General features: G+C 45.9%; 1 protein-coding gene across 1 annotated transcript in view; it reads right to left on the bottom strand.

Annotated features, from left to right (window-relative positions):
* Positions 1–14,619, bottom strand: part of PCP4L1 (Purkinje cell protein 4 like 1) — a 36,027-nt gene continuing 21,408 nt past the window's right edge. The window contains exons 2-3 of the mRNA XM_033924952.1: positions 9,276–9,333; positions 1–1,901 (exon numbers count right to left, since the gene is read on the bottom strand). Of these exons, the coding sequence (XP_033780843.1) occupies positions 1,759–1,901; positions 9,276–9,333 (201 nt within the window). The 3' untranslated portion in view covers positions 1–1,758. The remainder of the gene's footprint in view (positions 1,902–9,275; positions 9,334–14,619) is intronic.

Here is a 14,619-nt window from a genome sequence, read left to right as displayed (position 1 = left end):
AAAACCAGCTACGCTATCCGCTCTTACCAAAACCTCTGGCAATGCGTTCCAGAGCTTAACTATTCTCTGAGTGAAAAAAATTTCCTCCTATTGATTTTTAAAGTATTTTTCTTAGAATCAAAAGAAGATGGAGCTTTGTGTCCCTTAGTCTTTGTAATGGACATGGAAGGGTTTAACACAGATCTAGGCTGTCCAGCAGATTATGAACCACAAAATTCTGCAGCCTGTCACCTTCTGTTCACCCATCCATATGTTTCCCCACAGTCCCTTTTCCCTTTGGAAGCTTCTTATGATTTACGTATATTTTCTGGAATTGTCATCTTCTGCTCACACTACCCTGATCCGAGGAAGAGGGTTTTAGCTTCCGAAAGGTAATCAAGAAATGTGTTGTTGGTTCACTAAAAAGGGACCACCTTATATTTTTAAATATTTATTTCTGTGGATTCAAGTACTAATACCGTAACAACTCTACTTTATTCAATTGGAAAAGGGTGTAAAGATGGTGGGTGAGGGCAGAGGGGGTGTCTCCCAGATGCTCAATATTACCTTGGGATTACTGGCGGGACACGTCAGCATAGAAGCATTAATATACTACAAACATTCAATAGAGAGCAAATCCAGGATTCCCTCTCCAGAGACGATGGATATTGTCCCGTGATGATATTCTCAGCCCTGGCCAACCAGGGAATGAGCAACCCAGTTCACGTTACAGAACCAGGGTCTTTCCATGGCAGTAATGATAGACGAGTCAAACAGCCCAAATCTACCATTTTGCTTTTCTTGGGATTATGCTGGATTTTAGTGGGCCTTGAATTTCTTTGTTATATCCAAAGGCAATGGAATGTCTTTTTAGTTGGAGGGGGGTTAATGAACCGACCTCCCGCCCTTGCCCCCACCTCTTAAACTCCCTAGATGAACCTGTGTAGGGCCAACAGATGATTGGGCCATGGCTCTCACCCACCCCATTCCACTTGCTTTGATTAAATCAACTACCGAACAATGTGTCTGTATTCCCTTCTGCCCTCCACTTGTTCTCCTCAATCGTGTTTGTAGGGCATCCTGTATTCCCTCAATGGTTTCTCAGTTTCTTTTTATTCCCTCTGCCAGTGCCTTCTCTGCCCTCACCCCCTGGCTTTTAACCTTTTTGTTAAAGAGTCTGAGATACTGTTTCAGTCTGCTGCATGCCGCTGGGGCTACTTCCTGTTCGTTTATGGCGCCTATCATGCTGAGGGGTCTAGCCACCAAGTAGAAAGTTGTATATCTCAGCTTCAGGTTGGCTGTTGATGTTTTTGAGGTAAAGAGGTAGGGATTGAGACTAAGAGGGGAGGTCTTGAAAATATTTCTGCCTATGACATCATCACTCCTCCATGGCTTTTTGGGTATGATAACATCACTATTTAGTGATGTCACAATGCTAGTAGATAAGGTGTGGCATAATGATGTCATGGCCACTAGAACAGACAACACAAATAACCATGCATTGAGAATTTATAACATACAAGGAGGAACTTTGTGGACCCAGACCTAAACAGGGTCATAACTTGTTCCAGACTGGGGTAGATAATTTCCTGGGATAATGGTCTCCAGGAAAAAGTTCTCTGGATGAGAGGTCCCAGACATAAATCCAATATGCGATGCGCAATCTATATTTGCAAAACTCAATATTCTAACCTTAGGACTCTCAGTGGAAAGAAAGATACTAGAGAAGTGTTTCAGGACGGGTTCAGGGGGGTAAAGGAGAAGGAAGGGGGTCGGTGCTCAGGGGCTGGGGTCCTGTTTCCGTTTCTGGAAGCGACGAAACTTGTTCTGGATGGCGAGTGCAGCTTTCTCTGTCTCAGGCGCATTGAGGTCAATGTCGATCTCCTCTTCCACGTCTGCTTTCGCTGTCTCAATCCCTTTTCCTGCACAAGAAACAGAAATTATACAGTTTGGTTCAACACAGAGTACAAGTAAGATAGGTATTGGAATACACTAGGATGTAACCAAAAAAACTTCAGAAGAAAAGCTTAAAAAGAAGAAAAACAAACATGGAGAAGGTCACGGTACTACTCGAGAGGGTCCAGAGAAGAGTGACTAAAATGGTTAAGGGGTTGGAGGAGTTGCCGTACAGCGAGAGATTAGAGAAACTGGGCTTCTTCTCCTTTGAAAAGAGGAGATTGAGAGGGGACGTGATTGAAACAGTCAAAATACTGAAGGGAATAGACTTAGTAGATAAGGACAGGTTGTTCACCCTCTCCAAGGTAGAGAGAACGAGAGGGCACTCTCTGAAGTAGAAAGGGGATAGATTCCGTACAAACATAAGGAAGTTCTTCTTCACCCAGAGAGTGGTGGAGAACTGGAACGCTCTTCTGGAGGCTGTTATAGGGGAAAACACCATCCAGGGACTCAAGACAAAGAAGATAAAAGACAGGTTGTTCACCCTCTCCAAGGTAGAGAGAACGAGAGGGCACTCTCTAAAATTGAAAGGGGATCGATTCCGTACAAACATAAGGAAGTTCTTCTTCACCTAGAGAGTGGTGGGGAGCTGGAATGCCCTCCAGGGTTCCAAGACTAAGCTGGACATATGCAGGTGAGGCTGGACTCATTTAGAGCACTGGCCTTTGACCTGGGGGCCGCCGCGTGAGCGGACTGCTGGGCAGCCAGTAGCGGCAATTCTTACGTTCGTATTGCAGAAATGTCCAAAAAAGATAAGTCTTCAGCTTCTGTCTAAACGGAGAATAACTCGTTTCCCGTCTCAGATCCACTTTCTGCCACATAGTAAGGAATGGAAGATACAAGACAGGACTTGACTCAATCCCTTTAAAGATGGAAAATGGAGTATCAGGAACATTTGATTAAGTTTCAAGTTTATTTGAGCTTGATATACCGCTTTAATTGCCAAAATTTATAACAAAAGAAAAAATTTAAAAATATAAGTAAAATGGGGAAAAGCCAACATGAATTACAATAAATAATTGACGATACACAGCTACACAAGGGAAATGGCTGAGATACATTTCCTAAAATAAAAGGAAGGGAGATGTGGCCATTGTCTGAGTCTCAGATGCATTTAGTCCTAGCTATAAATCTCATAGACATCTTAAAAAAGAAAGGTTTTAAGGCTGGATTTGAACTTGCTAAGGTTAGTCTCCTGCCTCATAGAAACATAGAAACATAGAAATAGACGGCAGATAAGGGCCAAGGCCCATCCAGTCTGCCCACCCTAATGTCCCTCCCCTACCATTGCCCTGTGAATAGATCCCTCCTCTTCCTTTGCCCTGTGAATAGATCCCACGTGACAATCCCATCTGGCCTTAAAATCAGGCACGCTGCCTCAGGCCCATAGACGCAACCGACTCAAGTCTCCGCACATCTTTGCGGTTCTGGAGGCCGCATTACCGCAAAGATGTGCGGAGACTTGAGTCGGTCCAGAGAATGGCCACCAGGATGCTCTCGGGACTCAAGGATCTCCCGTATGAGAAACGGCTGGATAAATTAAAGCTATACTCACTCGAGGAACGCAGAGAGAGGGGTGACATGATCGAGACATTCAAGTATCTCACGGGCCGCATCGAGGTGGAAGAAGATATCTTCTTTTTCAAGGGTCCCGTGGCAACAAGGGGGCATCCATGGAAAATCAGGGGCGGGAAACTGCACGGGGACACCAGGAAATTCTTTTTCACTGAAAGGGTGGTTGATCGCTGGAATAGTCTTCCACTTCAGGTGATTGAGGCCAGCAGCGTGCCTGATTTTAAGGCCAAATGGGATAGACACATGGGATCTATTCACAGAGAAAGGTAGGGGAGGGTCATTGGGGTGGACAGACTAGATGGGCCATGGCCCTTATCTGCCATCTGTTTCTATGTTTCTATGTTAACCATTGAATAAAGAGTCTTGCACTTGGTATCATAAAATAATTGTCGAACCCAGGAGACTGTTAGAAGAGGCTGCTGTGAGGAACAAAGAGGACACGAAGCCTATTGATTGGTTTGGACCGTGAAAGTGAGGAAAAGAATTTTGAATGTCATTCTGTGGGTGATGGGCAACCAATGGGCTTTTTTTTAGACTTGGAGTAACATGATCAGATTTCTTGGCGTTGAAGATCATTTTTATTGCAGTGTTTTGGATAAATTGTAATCTCCTCTTGAGCGATACCCTGGTAAAGAGCGATGTTGCCTTTACCATTGCTCTTGCTAACAAACCCATTGTTGTTGCAGGGAACTGCCAGCAGCGGCAGCGAATCCGGGGTGCTGCCTGTGCCCCTCTCTGTGCTTTCCTTCAGCCACGGTCCATCCCCAATGACACAACTCCCTGTTTCTACCTGGGTGGACCTCGGCAGAAGGAACGCACGGAAAGGGGGCCGCAGCTGGCAGTCCCCTGCAAAAAAAACTAGATTTGTTAGCAAGACCAAAGTTGAAGGTGATGTCGGACTGCTGCGGCTAGAAAGGGAAAACATGCCGACCCACGGGGGTCCCCCAGGGCTCAGGGCACTTGCCCTATTTGCCCCCCTTCCTCTAACGCCAGAACCTCCTTCTCACAAGCACAAAAAAGGGCAGAAGTGATGAAAAGTCCTGACACAAGGGAGAGACAAAAAATAACATGGAAGTCTCAGTCAATCAGATCTGGGTAAGGGGGTGTTTGCAGTCTCTTGACAGCACTGGTATTAGCCCAGTTAATACACGCAAAGGCAGCCAGGCAGTAACACTTCTGGCTTTCAAGGGCTGAACATCTGTGCCAGACGGATAGTGAGACTAAGATCTCTGCTTTTGTTTTAAACCCCATCTGCTCTTCCCTGTACCCACCCACGCCTATTCTCTGATTCTTGCTAATGTCCCACACACCCCATTTCTCCGTCATATTAAGTGGCTTAAAAGAGGAGAATAAAACCATTAAACAAGCCCTACAAAAAATATGTTTAGTGTAGTCTCACTGGAGGGAGAGGGGATAAAGGGAACAAGGTAGCAATTAGCAAACATTTGGCAGGCTATGGTACAGTGGGGGGGGGGGGAATTGATGTCCCCCAAGAAAGAGGAACTTCAGGAATAGGGAACTGGAGAAACATAAGAATTGAAGCTGCTGGGTCAGACCAGTGGTCAATTGTGCCCAGCAGTCTGCTCACACGGCAGCCCCTAGGTCAAAGACCAGCGCCCTAACTGAGACCAGCCCTACCAGCGCACGTTCTTGTTCAGCAGGAACTTGTCTAACTTTGTCTTGAATCCCTGGAGGGTGTTTCCCCTATGACAGACTCCAGAAGAGCGTTCCAGCTTCTACCATTCTCTGGGTGAAGAAGAACTTCCTTACGTTTGTACGGAATCGATCCCCTTTCAACTTTAGAGAGTGCCCTCTCGTTCTCCCTACCTTGGAGAGGGTGAACAACCTGTCTTTATCTACTAAGTCTTGAATGTTTCGATCATGTCCCCTCTCAGTCTCCTCTTTTCAAGGGAGAAGAGGCCCAGTTTCTCTAATCTCTCGCTGCACGGCAACTCCTCCAGCCCCTTAACCATTTTAGTCGCTGTTCTCTGGACCCTTTCGAGTAATACCGTGTCCTTCTTCATGTACGGCAACGCAGTATTCCAGGTGGGGGCGTACCATGGCTCGGCACAGCTTTTTTTGTTGCTTTTCTTATATGTAACCCAGCTTTGGGGTATAATTTTGGTTTTGGATCTCCTGGGTTTTTTAGTGGACTGTTAAACACTGAATTTTATTTGCAAAGTAGTTTCTTATATTGTCATTGTACTAAAAGTGTATTGCATTTTCAACGTTTGTTTGCTTGTCTGAAACTTTGAAAGTACATAAAGATAAAAAAGAAAATACTTTATTGAGAGGATGAGCGACAGGGTTGTAACAAGGGCATAAGAGTTGCCCAACTGGGACAGACCAAAGGTCCATCAAGCCCTGCATCCTGCTTCCAACAGTGGCCAACTCAGGTCCCAAGTACCTGGCAAGATCCCAAAAAAGTAGCAACATTCCAGAGCTGAGACTGTGATGTCATAATGCTTAATTCCACCAATGCCTAAGAGCCAACCTCATCGGTGATGTCACAATGGCTCAATTGTCCTACAAGAATGTAAGAATTGGTATACTGGGACAAACTGAAGGTCCATCAAGCCCAGGATCCTGTTTCCAACAGTGGCCAACCCAGGTCCCAAGTAGTAATATAGATTTGATGCTGCTTATCCAGGAATAAGCAGTGGATTTCCCCAAGCCATCTCAGGGGGCAGAGCTTTGGATGTGTCTCTGCCCCCTGGATGTTGCACTTATTATAGGTATTAGGGGGAGGTGTGTGGATTTGAACCCATGACATTTGGAAGATGGAAGCTCTGTGGTTAAAGGCATTGCTTCCATCTTCCAAAGGTCATGGGTTCAAATCCACACACCTCCCCTAATACCATTCCATGGAGAAGACGTTTCAGCCAGCCCTGGATTTCTGCCAACCTTACCCTCATGCATTATGGGACCTGCAACACTGATTTCAATGGATAGAATCAGGAGCCACAAACTACAACACTGGCCACCTCCTCCCCCTCCTCTGTCCACGGAGAACCTACGTTACAGGTAAGTAACTACACTATCCCTACCAGTTCAAATAGTTATCGTTTGCATTCAGGCAGCTGATCTACGCCACTGAATACAATACAAATATATTTGTGATGCCCATATTCTAGTTAAGAAATTCAAAATAAAACACATTTTCTTTTTCCATCATCTTGGTCCCAGTTTCTCTTTGCTTTTTTCTCTATCTTCTCTTTCCAGCGTCTGCGGTTCATTTTTTTTCCTCTTCTCTCTTGTTCCATTCCTCCACTATGCCTGTCTCCAACATATTGATTTTTCCCTTTCAGCTGTCCTCCCTTTTTCCTTTTTAGATTTTCAGCTACCTCTCAATTCTCCATCTCCTCTCAGTCCCTAGCTCTCCCATTTCCCCCTCTGTACGACCTGCTCCCCTTTGACTTACTCTTATTGTAAACCCATCCCTACAAGGTTACCTTACTCTATACAAACAGCCATGTACTCAAAGACTTCATTGTTTTTTCGCTGTATGTCCAGCTCTTCTTTATTGTAAACCGCCTTGAACTACCTTGGCTTTGGCGGTATATAAACAATAAATTATTATTATTATTATTATCTCACTCCTTTCCCAGCCTCCTATTTCATTCTATCGACACTCCATTACTACATTTCTACCGCTGTACTCGCTGTTCTCTTACTTATCTTCTTGTCGTCGTCCCCTTTGGCCTCTTCCCTATGGCTCACCACTTCCAGAATCCACTTTTGTCAAACTATATCTCAATCCCTTTCTTTCTCTCCCCTTCCATCTTCTTATCCCACATCTCATTCTTCCTGCCCTCCCATGGGTCTATCTCTCCTCCTCTCTCCCCATGGTCCCAACATCTCTCCCTTGATGCTGAATAATGGGATGAAGGTAAAAGAGAGATACTGCATCTCTCTCCCTTCCACCCTCCAATCTAGCATTTCTCCCTCCCTCGCTATCTTCCTTCCACCCCCAGGGGCTGGAAGGAAGGTTATAAGGAGGTAGGGAGGGTTATAGGGAGGTAGGTTATAGGGATAGGATTACAGGTAAGTTATAAAATTAGTCAGCGACCACTGTTCAGGCAATAAGCCTGATGGGCCGCCGCGGGAGCGGACCGCTGGGCAAGATGGACCTCTGGTCTGCTTCAGCGGAGGCAACTTCTTATGTTCTTATGTTCTAGGTCCAACTTCTCTCCCTTCCTCTTTCTCTCTTCCTAACTTCCTTCCCTCCCCATCCCATATCTCTCCCTCTTTCTCTTCCCAACTGTCCTCCCTTCAAGTATCTTCCCCTTCCTTCACACCAACCCACGTCCAACTTCTCTTTCCCTCCAGATCATTGCCCACCATCTCTTTCTCTTTCCTGTTTCCAGCCCCATAAGTTCTTCCCCTTCCTCCACCCCCAAACTACTACTACTACTACTTCTACTACTACTACTACTACTTCTACTACTACTACTACTTCTACTACTACTACTACTACTTCTACTACTACTACTACTACTACTACTTCTACTACTACTTCTACTACTACTACTACTACTACTTCTACTACTACTACTACTACTACTACTACTACTATGAGTTATTTCTATAGCACTACCAGACATACACAATGCTGTACAGAGTCACAAAGAAAACAGTCCCTGCTCCAAAGAGCTTACAATCTAAACAGACAAACTGGATGCCATGGATACAGTTAAGGGGAACAGTTAATCTGCTGGCTGGGCTGGAGGGCAGTGGGGAGTAGGGTTATGGATTGAAGGTGGGTTTTCAGTCTGCTTTTAAACAAGGGAAGGAGCTTGGACAAATTAGGGTAATTTATTCCAGGCATAGGAGGCAGCTAGATGAAAGGAACAAAATCTGGAATTGGCAGTGGAGGAGAAGGAGTTCTCTGGGAGGTGTATAAGGAGAGAGAAGAGAGGAGAGATATTGAGAATAAACACACTTGTAGGTCAGCAATAGGAGCTTGAATCTGGCACTTCTCTGAACTACCTCCCCAGTTCTACTTAAAAACCTCCAGCAGGTCCAGAGAGCTTCTTCAACCCGGTATGTCCTCTTCCTTCTATCCTGATTCTGAAGTGTTCCTGTGGCCTCCCTCCATGCTTTCCTTCAACCATGGTGGTCCACCCAGGTGGAAACAGGAAGTTGCATCATTGAGGACAGACCGCGGAGAAATTGCTACTGCAACTGGTTTTTGTCAGCAAGAAGACCGAAGGTGAGGGCAATAGGGCAGATACAAGTGGGAAAACATGCCAGCCTATGAGGGTGCACCCCAGAGCCTTGGGGCCCAGGGTGGGGTTACCATATTAGAAAAAAGAAAACCCTGGAAATACGACCTTGCCCCATTCCGCCTCCAGCCCTGCCCCACCCCCAGAAGGCCTCCTCTCTTTGTGATGAACTCTGGAGACGTCTGGAGGGCCTGGAGCATGCACAGATGTGTGTGACAAGGCCCTACAGGTGCGGCTGGAGCTTGTAGGGACTTTCCAAAACCCGGAGAAAAGAGGATATGTCCGGGTTTTCCCAGATGTCTGGTAGCCCTAGCCCAGGGCAGTTGTCCTGTTTGCTCCCATCCCCCTAACGCCAGCCCTGCTTGGCAGCTCTGTGTACAGTCCCACAAGAAGAGCCCTTTGTGAGTCAATCGAATTCTCCAAGTACACAGCAAATCTTATAAACCTTTGAAAAATTCCACATGAGCCAGACCCATGTCCTCAGCTGGTGAGGTGGGGCAGCGTCTGCATGTGTCATCATACCCCCCCCCAGGCTCTCACCTTTGTCTTGGCTGTCAGGCACCTGGTTCTGGGAGGGAGATTCACTGTTTGCATGGATCTGGAAACAGAAAGAGAAGGTAGTAATTAATACCGCAGGACATGGGAGGGGGAAAAAAAGTGTTCTGAAGGCAAAATATGGCTGGTCTGAGACCTCACAGATGGGTAAAGTCAAAATAAAATCCATAAAACTGCCTGCCAGAGGGGCATTGGAGAACTACCCACTCAACTCAAGAGCAAGTCACAGCTCTGTCAGTGCCAGTGGGTGCTCTGAAAAGCCCCAATATTGAGTGAGCATATATTTTGGACACCCCCCAATCATTATGAAATCCTAGCACACCTCTTCTGAAGACATGTTCATCCGACAGTAAGAGAAAGAGTAGCATTCCGCTGGATTCTCTGGATGGCGTTCATTATATAATGGTGGGCGCCCAAAAGGGGACACGGCCAAAGGAGAGGCAGAGGTCGCTGGTATTCCAAAAGGTTGTGTATAGGATCACAGAATAATTCCCTGCCCAACTTGGGTGCTGGGACTTACACCAGGTGGAACGGGCGCTAAGCGCTATCCTATACAGGGTGTGTGCCATTTATAGAATTCCTTCCATTATGCTTCAGATAAACTGAACTGAAAATTCTCTTCAGCCCTTTCCTAACCTTCACCTCTCTCTGAGCATATCCTCCTTTTCCTCAGCACCTCTCTCTCTTCACCCCTTCCCAATGTAGCCCTGGGCAAACAGTATGCAATGAAGCGAGGAGTTTAGGGGTGAATTTTATTTCCTAGAGCTGCAAGTTTAGAGTTTCAAAATGATCAGTGTCGTATTAGTGCTCTCTGATTCAGGGAAAGTGTTTTTGATTCGATTCAGCCTATTGAATCGATTTTTCAATTAGATTCACTTTTCCTGCTCAATCGGGCGTGGGTTTTTTTTTTTTTTTTTTCAAACCCCCTAGCAGGTTTATTTTGTCGTCTTTCCACCCAAATAGTGACAAATATCAAAATACACAAGTGACATATATTTTGATATTTGTTAGCATTTGGTTTATTTTGGTTATTTTTGAAAGCTACGGTAATCAAAAATGCATTAGGCTGTGGTAGCGATTCCCCTGCAGCAAATGCATCAAAGCCCATTCGATTCCTAGGAGCTTCGGTGCATCTGCAGTGGCTTTGTAAGTTAGTCCAATAACTTATGTTTTGATTATATCCATTGCCAAGGAGGTCAATGAGACGCAGTAAGCAAAGAAAGGGGTGACTACAGAGATACCCTTCAGAACCTTAAACCAGGATCTGGGACCCGCAACAGCTTTCCTTTCTCTCCTGTCAACAAACTGTATCTTGATTTTCAGAAAGTTCCTCTTGAGAGGCTCCAGAGAAAATGAAAGAGTCATGAGATAGGTGGCAAAGTTCAGTTGTGGATTAGGGATTGGTTACTGGATGTCCAAAGTGAAGCACTTTGGGAAGAATAACCCAGATACTAGGGTCCACCTTAGGGGTTAGCACCCAAGAAAAGGATCTGGGTGTCATTGTAGACAATACAATGAAACTTTCCACCCCAATGTGTGGCGGCGGCCAAAAAAGCAAACAAGATGCTAGGAATTATTTTAAAAGGGTTGGTCAACAAGACTGAGAATGTTATAATTCCCCTGTATCGCTCCATAGTGCGACCTCATCTGGAGTATTGTGTTCTGGTCTCCTTATCTCAAGAAAGGTATAGCAGCACTAGAAAAGGTTCAAAGAACAGCGACCAAGATGGTAAAGGAGATGGAACTCCTCTCGTATGAGGAAAGACTAAGAAGGTTAGGGCTCTTCAGCTTGGAAAAGAGACGGCTGAGGGGAGATAGGATTGAAATCTACAAAATCCTGAGTGGAGTAGAACGGGTACAAGTGGATCGATTTTTCACTCCATCAAAAATTACAAAGACGAGGGGACACTCAATGAAGTTACAGGGAAATACTTTTAAAACCAACAGGAGGAAATTTTTTTCCACTCAGAGAATAGTTAAGCTCTGGAACGCATTGCCAGAGGATAGGGTAAGAAGAGCGGTTAACGTAGCTGGTTTTAAGAAAGATTTGGACAATTTCCTGAAGGAAAAGCCCATAGACAGACAAGGGGGAAGCTGCTGCTTGCCCTGGATCAATAGCATGGAATGTTGCTACTATCTGGGGTTTTGCCAGGCACTAGTGACCTGGTTTGGCCACTATGGAAACCGGATACTGGGCCTGATGCATCATTAAGGCTATTCTATGAAAAGTTCTTGGGAAAGTTCTTCTCATGGACACTAATAAAACTTAAACTTAAAGACAGGGCCACAGCTCCACAAGTCTCCTTGGCAAATCCGAATGGTGCTAGCTGGGTCCTCTTCGCAAGGAATGAGAAAGGAGAAAGATACAGAGAGAATGTTACCTGGAACCCAGGTGGTGAAAATATGTCTAGCTAGGAAAAATCTTGTCCTGAAATGATGGCACAGCTAGTGTAAATTGTAACCTGTGACCCGTTCTGAGCTCTTTGGGAACAACAGGACAGAAATCGAAATAAATGTAGCACATGGGCATTTCTTTAAGGGATAGGAACAGGTGAGAAGTTTAAAACCAATGAACACGTGTGAGCTCTTGCTTCATGTAAATAGCACAAAAGCAGACATGCCAAGTAACCCAGGTCCACACTGGATTTCTGACCAGCCCATCCAGGTGCATTATGGGACTTCAATAGGAAGGATCAGACACTACAAATCCCACACTACTTTGGGATTTAAGTTCAAAACCCGGAGTGGCCTGGAACGGATTAACTTGGCATCTCTGCAAAAGAGGTAAAACTGGGAGGGAGGTTTTAGATTTAGGCTTAACAGTGGACGTTTTGTCCTAATTACACGGGGAATTCAATTTCCCCATCCCATCCCCGTGAGTTTTGTCACTGTCCCTGTCCCCATTCCTGTAAGCTCTGCCTTAACCGCACAAGCCTCAAACACTTAGGATTTTAAAGTGTTTGAGGCTTGTGCGGACGAATGGGGCAGGGACAGGAAAAGAACTCACCGGGATGGGAAAATGAGCTCCCGCGGGGACAGGGAAAAATTTGTCCCCGTGTCATTCCCTATTTTGTACTAGGTAATGGAAGCTGTAAGTGACTTCTCTAAGGTCACAAGGATCTGTAGAAGCCATTAGGACAGTGCTTCGCAACCCAGTCCCTAGGGCACCCTCGTCCATTCAGGCTTTCCTGATATCCACAATGAATAAACTCTGTTTCCTTGGTGATATGCAAATCTGTCTCATGCATTGTGGCTGGGTGTTCCCAGGGGAGTGGGGTGAGAAGCACTGCGTTAGGCTCGATTGCTGAGTGAGGACAGAACTCAGTCCCATAAACGTACCAATTTACCAATAAGCAAAGAGGCTTTAATGTCCAGCTGATGAGGACCCTCAAGCTATTAGCTGACGATGTCCTCTGAAGGTGGTCGGGGGTCCCTATTGCCAAGCGTCCCTGAGTCACAGATTCTGGCCCCTCAGTGGCTCAGGGATGCTGCCAGCGACTGCTGCGCTTGGTTCTGGCCTTCTTTGGAGGTGCTACTTGGGGATCCTCACCAGCCACAGCACCGGAACAACAAAACCAGAAATGCAAATACAAAGACATCTGCTAGATACATTTCCCAAAGCCAGCATATGTCAGTCGATAAATTCCTTTTTTTACCTTTGTTGTCTGGAGATTTAGTTTTCCATCCAGCTGGTTCTCTTTTTTGGCTTTCTTGGCTTCTACATCTCTCCCTCCCTTATCCCCTAGACCCTGTGCAGCATCTTTCGCCCTTGCCCACCAGCCCCCTCAGTGGTGTAGGAGGCCCTCCCCCCACCCCCTTGCTCCTTCTGCACCCCTCCCACTCCTTCCCGGCCCCCAACACCACCCATCAAGATGGTGCCTGCAGCACTGATTTCAATGGATAGAATCAGGGACTACAAATCCCACCCTGCTTTGCAATGGTTCAAAACCAGGACTGGCCACAAAGTCTCCTCGAAGTGGGTAACTTGGTAGCTCTGAATAATGCTAGCAACAAGATTCTTAGATTTCATTGGAGAGGGTTGTTTCATTGATGAGACCACGCCTTTGATCAATAACCCTAATTATTTCCCGATTTCTTATCACTTGAAGAGCTCATTTCTAGGGCATCCCTAGGTGCCAATCTATAGGGGAAGGATGCTGGTTTTGTCTGTACAGCTGCTCAGTTCAAAAATACAAGATGACGCTACTCAGATCAGCAGGATATTCGCATCGTCAGCCACCAAAGCCTCAAGCATCAATTGAATTGTGCTTCTTAACCAACCTTCTTTACATTTTAGCACGCCTTAGTAAAAGGACCCCTAAGTGAACTACAGGCAGCTATTTCCCCGATCTCTCACTTATTACAGCAGGCATGGTACAATCATTTGGTTCCAATTAAATCATCCCTCCGAGAGCTGCTTTGACCTTTGGCATCATCTGAGCAATAATAGTCTGGTTGAAAATGTTTCCTTTTACGGACATCGGTCTCCGCAGATTGTGGCCCACTTCTGTCCAAGACAAACGGAGAAACAGAAAACTCTGATGGTAGATAAAAGCCACAAGGCCCATCCGGCATTTTCCATTTCTCAGGCCCATATGCTCAGAACTCACCGTGTAACTGGTTTAGCGGTGAAGGATTTCAGCAACTGATGCCCAAAATGGCTAATCACAGTCTTTCCTGTGCTTGCAGCAGCATCTGATAATTGTATGGATTACGAACTCATCGATATTAAAATAAGCATTCCGATCGATGCCCAGATGATGTACAAAATGAAGAACATAAGAATGGCCGCTGCTGGGTCAGACCAGTGGTCCATCGTGCCCAGCAGTCCGCTCCCGCGGCAGCCCTCAGGTCAAAGACCAGTGCCAACAGGTCTGGAGGTGCAGGTAGTGTTAAAAAAAAAAGCACAGGTTTTTTTTTTAATGGGCACAGATGTGTGTGTGTTATATAAGCACAATATCTGTCCCCATTCAAAATTTTAAAAAGTCATGCCAGGAACCCACCCCGAACTTTCCAAAAAAATTGGCAGGGCAGGAGGGATGTCCACTCCCTCCTGCCTCGGTCACCCAGACCTCCCCATGAAGATTGGCAGGAGGGATGCCAACTCACGCCCGCTGGCAGGACCGCCTCTTCAAAATGGCGGGCTTCCCTCTTGTGTGGCTAAGGCATAGCTTGCAGGAATGGATCAGGGACAGAGACTGAGATCCCGTAGGGATGGGAACAAATTTGTTCCCATGTCATTCTCTAAACAGCACCCCCCTACTCCAGGCATATCAGTCTCCGTGATTCAGTCAAATGCCCAAGAACTAGCTGACTATTTCTTAGATAA

This window comes from Geotrypetes seraphini, chromosome 16 (assembly GCF_902459505.1).
Source record: "Geotrypetes seraphini chromosome 16, aGeoSer1.1, whole genome shotgun sequence".
In the NCBI taxonomy this organism is placed as follows: Eukaryota; Metazoa; Chordata; class Amphibia; order Gymnophiona; family Dermophiidae; genus Geotrypetes; species Geotrypetes seraphini.
This window is presented reverse-complemented; position numbering and strand designations above follow the sequence as displayed.